The sequence below is a fragment of the Sardina pilchardus genome, chromosome 1 (assembly GCF_963854185.1).
Source record: "Sardina pilchardus chromosome 1, fSarPil1.1, whole genome shotgun sequence".
In the NCBI taxonomy this organism is placed as follows: domain Eukaryota; kingdom Metazoa; phylum Chordata; class Actinopteri; order Clupeiformes; family Clupeidae; genus Sardina; species Sardina pilchardus.
In genome coordinates, this window is record NC_084994.1 from 40,421,784 (window position 1) to 40,428,186 (window position 6,403).

General features: G+C 47.3%; 2 protein-coding genes across 2 annotated transcripts in view; one reads left to right on the forward strand and one right to left on the reverse strand.

Annotated features, from left to right (window-relative positions):
- Positions 1–421: 421 nt before the first annotated feature.
- krt15 (keratin 15) lies at positions 422–4,219 on the forward strand. Its single transcript, XM_062544298.1, has 7 exons — positions 422–1,046; positions 1,390–1,472; positions 1,700–1,856; positions 2,271–2,432; positions 2,691–2,816; positions 3,453–3,673; positions 4,015–4,219. Exons 1-7 carry the CDS (start codon positions 513–515, stop codon positions 4,124–4,126), a joined length of 1,395 nt encoding a protein of 464 aa, XP_062400282.1. The 5' UTR covers positions 422–512; the 3' UTR covers positions 4,127–4,219.
- Positions 4,220–4,496: 277 nt separating this feature from the next.
- Positions 4,497–6,403, reverse strand: part of krt98 (keratin 98) — an 8,136-nt gene continuing 6,229 nt past the window's right edge. Inside the window, exons 6-7 of the mRNA XM_062544313.1 lie at positions 5,289–5,847; positions 4,497–4,802 (exon numbers count right to left, since the gene is read on the reverse strand). Of these exons, the coding sequence (XP_062400297.1) occupies positions 5,626–5,847 (222 nt within the window). The 3' untranslated portion in view covers positions 4,497–4,802; positions 5,289–5,625. The remainder of the gene's footprint in view (positions 4,803–5,288; positions 5,848–6,403) is intronic.

Genomic DNA, 6,403 nt, shown 5'->3' on the forward strand with positions numbered 1-6,403 from the left:
ACACACACACACACACACACACACACACACACACACACACACACACACACACACACACACACCTCACACCTTTTGCACCTCTTTCCATCCTCACAGCACTTCCATCTCCTTGCATCGCTTCACCTGCCAGATATCTTTCCCCGCAGGGCACCTAGAGGGGTGGAGACTCGAATGATGTCATGCCCCCTTATTCTTTCTTCCATCCATCCGTACACTGCCCCTCATCACACCCTTTCTTAACGCCCCCCCCCCCCCACACACACACACACACACCACCACATCCACCCATCGTCTCGCTCTCCCTCCTCCCCCTCCTCTCGGAGCATATAAACCACCTGGCGTCCAGACCTCCGCTACTCCAGAGCTTCTCTCTCTCTAGCTCTCTCCGCCGCTGCACACACTCCTCTCTCTCCTCTCTCACACGTGTGTGTGTGTGTGTGTGTGTGTGTGTGTACTTCCTCCACCTTCCGACAGCAGCAGCAGCACCAGCAGCAGCACCAGCAGCAGCAGCCATGAGTTCCTACAGCAGCCGCAGCTTCGTCTCCTCGGGCGGCTCCATGAGGGGCGGCCCCCTCACCTCCTCCCGCGTCTCCATGGTGTCCAGCAGCATGGGCGGCGGCGGCGGCATGGGCATGGGTATGGGCGGTGGCATGGGCGGCGGGCGCATCAGCGCCATGCGGGCCGGCAGCGTGTACGGGGGCGCGGGGGGATCAGGCGTGCGCATCTCCACCGCCTCCTCCTTCGGCTCCGGCGGCGGCGGCGGCGGCGGTGGCTACGGCTTCGGTGCAGGCGGTGGCGGCGGCGGCGGTTACGGCTTCGGCTCCGGCGGCGGCATCGACATGGGCGCGAACGTGGGCACCAACGAGAAGGCCACCATGCAGAACCTGAACGACCGCCTGGCCACGTACCTGGACAAGGTGAAGTCGCTGGAGAAGGCCAACGCCGAGCTGGAGGTGAAGATCCGCCAGTTCCTGGAGAGCAAGAGCGGCCCCGCGGCACGCGACTACTCCGCCTTCTACGCCACCATCAGCGACCTGCAGGACAAGGTACCAGTCTCGCCGCGTCTCATAGCCGCACGACACCCTCGGCTGTCTCGACTGCTTTTTTTGTTTATACTTTATACTAGCTTTTTTGTTTATTCTTTATACTAACTTTTTTGTTTATTCTTTATGCTAACTTTTTTTGTTTATTCTTTATAGTAGTTTTTTGTTTATACTTTATACTGGTTTCTCCTCTGTTAGTCCATTGTTTCTCTCAGTCCATTGTTTATTGTCTTAACTGTTGCGCAATATACTGCTATATATAAGTTGCACAGTTTGTAGCAACACTGACCCCTGCTGAAAGCAAAGGGAAATAACAAGTGGTTGTTCCGTTCCTCGACGCCTCTAGATTCAGGACGCCACCCGAGTCAATGGAGGAATTTACCTGAGCATCGACAACGCAAAGCTGGCAGCCGATGACTTCAGAACCAAGTAAGTCATCAAGGCTTATGCATAGAACGTAGATATTGTTAATGCATAATGAGGCATAATTCATTCTGAGACACATTTACAGTCTGAAATAGCACACATATGATACTTCTCACTGACAGTTTGCCAAGAATCTTGAATCTAAGACCTGTCGTACATTTCCAAAAGCCAGCAGTGCAGCAGTGGGTGCTGGTACAGTTGTGAAAATGCTGTGAATGTGCTCACTGCAGGTATGAGAACGAGCTGACCATGCGCCAGTCCGTGGAGGCAGACATCGCAGGGCTGAAGAGGCTCCTGGACGAGCTGACCATGAACCGGTCCGACCTGGAGATGCAGATCGAGGGACTGAGGGAGGAGCTCATTTACCTCAAGAAGAACCACGAGGAGGTGAGAGACCAGGGCTGAGCACGGAGACTAGAATAGACCAATCTGCCTGGAGCAGGAATGCTGTTTAGAAGCCGCAAAGATGTAGATCCAAAATGCAGGATGGAACATGCAGTCCCTTGCACAGATTGCAGCTAAATTTTGTATTCCTCTTTCAAGTTTTCTAGTTTTAATCAAGGCGTGAGAATTATTTATTTTTTATGACACATTAACCTATACATTGATATACAGTATATTGCCACGATATATTGATGCACTGTATATGTGGAATATGCTGCTCTTTGTGCCCCTGGGGATGAATAAAGTGAGTTGAATCTAATTGAATTGCATGTAAAACTACATTAATGGAGTGGTAGTACTGGAGTGGTTGGAGTGACCTTCTCTGAAGGCTGCGTCTCTCTCTCTCCCCGCCCACAGGAGCTGCTGGCCATGCGTGCTCAGATGACCGGACAGGTGCACGTGGAGGTGGACGCCGCGCCGCAGGAGGACCTCTCGCGCGTCATGGCCGAGATCCGCGAGCAGTACGAGGGCGTCGCCGCCAAGAACCAACGCGAGCTGGAGTCCTGGTTCCAGACCAAGGTACGGTGGGCCATCATCGTTTACCATGACGTGGTGTTACACTGAAGTCCATTCACAGGGCCAATTCACATAGACTTCCCTTTGACTTGGCTGAACAAGCACTCTGATATTAATATTGAGATAATGCTCTCTGCTGCAGAATATTTTGCGAAAGGTAATATAGACTTGATCAGGCACCCTGATACTGGGCAGAATCATTTGCGAAACGTTTTCCCAATGCTGCTGGTGATAAAAGATGTTTCTCTCTGTTTTCCGCAGACGGAGACGCTGAACAAGGAAGTAGCGGTCAGCACAGAGACCCTGCAGACGTCCAAGTCGGAGATCTCCGAGATCAGACGCACGCTCCAGGGCCTGGAGATCGAGCTGCAGTCACAGCTCAGCATGGTAAAGAGACCGCCACTCACTCTGGCACAAAGCCATCATGTTACATTCACAACCACAACAGTCCATCGGTATAAAAGTAATCCCTCCAAGTGCCTAGACCATAAAAACGAGCTTGTGATAGATGTACCAAGAGCTAGTCTTGGGAAAGCACTTGCATGGCTTAACAAGATCTAGCACGTGAAGCGTTTAGTGTCCGTTCTTTCTCGCATGTCTGTCACTTTCACTCCTCAACTCTCAATCCTACTACACCAGTTAAGATCAATATGTCTATATGATCGAATATTAGTGAAGCCATTACTCTCCAGAGGTGTAAAAGTCAGGCTTCAGAAAGTAGAAAGTCCTGCCACACTTTTGCTCCAACTATTTGCTTAATCAACTGACTCTAATTAGCACAGCACTTAAGTGAAGTGGATCAGGTAATCGCTGAGATCACATGTGTTTAAGCGCACAGGTAGAACCAACAACACATGGCAGAACTTTAACCTTCTGATGCCAGACTCATACTGTACATCTCTGTTTCTCCTCTTATCTAGTGCTCTCATTTAAAACCCAATGAACCACTTTCCCTTCATTATTCTCATCTCATCATGGCCTCCTTCTTCTTCTTCTCCTTCCCTCTCTGTTCTCCCCCGACAGAAATCGTCTCTGGAGGGCACCCTGGCGGACACGGAGGCGCGCTACTCCATGCAGCTGGGCGGTCTGCAGAGCCAGGTGACCATGATGGAGGAGCAGCTGATGCAGCTCCGGGCCGACATGGAGCGCCAGGGCCAGGAGTACAAGATGCTGCTGGACATCAAGACCCGCCTGGAGATGGAGATCGCCGAGTACAGGAGACTGCTGGACGGAGAGGCCAGCAGGTGAGCGGGAGATAGTGTGTGTGTGTGTGTGTGTGTGTGTAGCCGCATTGTGTATAAACCGCAGGACAGTGTTTTAAGTTAAAAAAAACAAGACCATATTAATACCATATTAACTGCCCCACGTATTAACCTCATAACTGAAGAATTTTCTTTGCAAAATCCATGTATAAACCACGGCTAATAGTTGGGAAACTACGGTATGCACTGTATATGACTTACATTACTGTGATTTGCGTTTTTCTGAGTTCCTAATTGAACCACGTTGTAATTTGAAACATGTTTCTTCTTCTTCTTCTTCTTCTTCTTCTTCTTCTCCTTCTTCTTCTCCTTCTCCTCTTCAGCGTCATCTCCTCCAGCAGCAAGTCCTCCACCAGCACAGTGATGGTGAAGACCATCGTGGAGGAGATGGTGGACGGAAAGGTGGTCTCGTCCTCGTCCTCCATCACCAACTGAGCAGCCTTGCACTCTTCAGAACATCAGAACAACCTAACAGCTCCAGACTGTATTGTTTGCGCCAGAGAGTGAATAAACTTGACTACTCGCACACTACCTGTGTGTGCCTGTTTTTTTTTGTTTTTTTTACAGTGACACTTATTTGACGTAAATGTTGTGTCAAATTTGTGCAAACTGATTCATAGATTTAATTCAACTGGTAAATTATCTGCTAGTGGTTGTTTTTTCTGAGGGTTGTCATAATAGAGATGACCAACTCAAGAGAAGTAAACTGTGACAGTACACATACAGTATGACCCTATCACCATCACCATAAATCAACACTGACATTCTTTCTTTCTTTTGAAATGAGACAACCACAGTTAACAAATTTTAGTTGAATCCAAGTCCAAAATGTCATTCTGGATCTTTTTAATTTGCAAATCACCATACAGAAGCATGCGTAGCTTTAACTCAGTCAGAGACAACAGAAGCTCTTTGAGCCTGAACGTGTTACATGTGAAGAGACAGAGATAAACTCTTTTTAGACACTGAAGCAGAGTGACTTTATTCGGTCTTCCTGCTGCTATCTAGTCGTCATCGTCATCGGACTGCACGTCGATGTCAACAGTCTTGCTGGACTCCACAACTCGTCCATCCACAATGGTCTCCACCACAGTAATAGTCTTGGTCACAACTAGGGATAGTAAAATACAACAACAGGTCAGGATTATCATTGATTAAAAAACGAAACAAAAAAATCGGATCAATTCCAAACTCATCTAATAACATCTAAAACATCTAATAATATCTAATAATATCTGCTCATCTTCTTTGCTTCAGCAGCACATTTACTATGAAATACACACAAGCATTTTAGGCCTGTGTGGAGTTCTAATAATGAGCAGCTGGACCACAGGAGCAGGGCACACATGATGATGCATCTTATTTGACTTAAATGTTAATTAAATGTTAACCAAAGGAACACTAGTAAACTCTACAAATGTTTTATATTAACATTTAACCATATGTTGATTGCAAAACACTCAATCTTTTAGATACAGTACTCCAACACACCTATAACATTGATATTTAAAGAAGTTTTCATTTTTAGATCCTGAATTTTCAAGTAATCCCCAGATTGTGAAACTACCCATATAATAAGAAAATAAAAAGTACTTACTTTGAGTTTCACTGTGAATGACAAAAAGACAACAGAAAAGTGTATTAGAAACAATTACTCATATCCTGGACATCATGGATACAGTATACACACTGTACATATATACTGTACATGGACAAAGGCATCTGACAAATAGCATAACCATAACCATAGCATAACAATAACATATCTATCTATCTACTGTATCTATCTATCTATATATATGTATGTATGTACAGTATGTATGTATAATATCTATTTCCCATAATGCAACCTAATCTGTGAAACTGCACAGGAGCTAGAGTGATGTGCTGATGAAGATGTCACTGGTCAGTAGCCCCCACATGGCGCTGGGGTCTCACCTCTCCTCTCCGTCCAGCAGTCTCCTGTACTCGGCGATCTCCCGCTCCAGCCGGGTCTTGAGGTCCAGCAGCTGGTCGTACTCCTGCCGGGTGTGGGCGATGTTGGCGTGGAGCTGGCTGAGCTGCGCCTCCAGTCCGCTCACCGTGGCCTGCAGGCCGGCGAGCTGCGCCGCGTAGCGCTGCTGGGTCTCGGCCAGCGTGCACTCCAGCGAGCTTTTCTGTCGGCGGCAAAGCAAGGGGGCAAGCCGTGAGGGGGCGGGGAGGGGTGTGTGTGTGTGTGTGTGTGTGTGTGTGTGTGTATGTTTGTGTGTGTGTCATACTGAAACTCATACATGCTTTGGAGAAAATAGTTAACAACTACATCTATAACCATAGAGTAGAAAAATACACTTACAGTATATGCAAACACTGAGTAGCCTATTCATTGTGTCCTGCAGACACACACACACACACACACACAGACACACTAGCAGTTTGCATCCAGCATTTGATCTGTGTGTGTGTGTGTGTGTGTGTGTGTGTCTGTGTGTGTGTGTGTGTGTGTGTGTCATACTGAAACTCATACATGCTTTGGAGAAAATAGTTAACAACTACATCTATAACCATAGAACCAAAATACACTTATATGCAAACACTGAGGATCCATTGTGTCCTGCAGACACACACACACAGACACACTAGCAGTTTGCATCCAACATTTGGTCTGTGTTTGTCTGTGCGTGTGTGTGTGTGTGTCAGCACATTGACTAAATTAAATGTCACCCGCTAGTAATG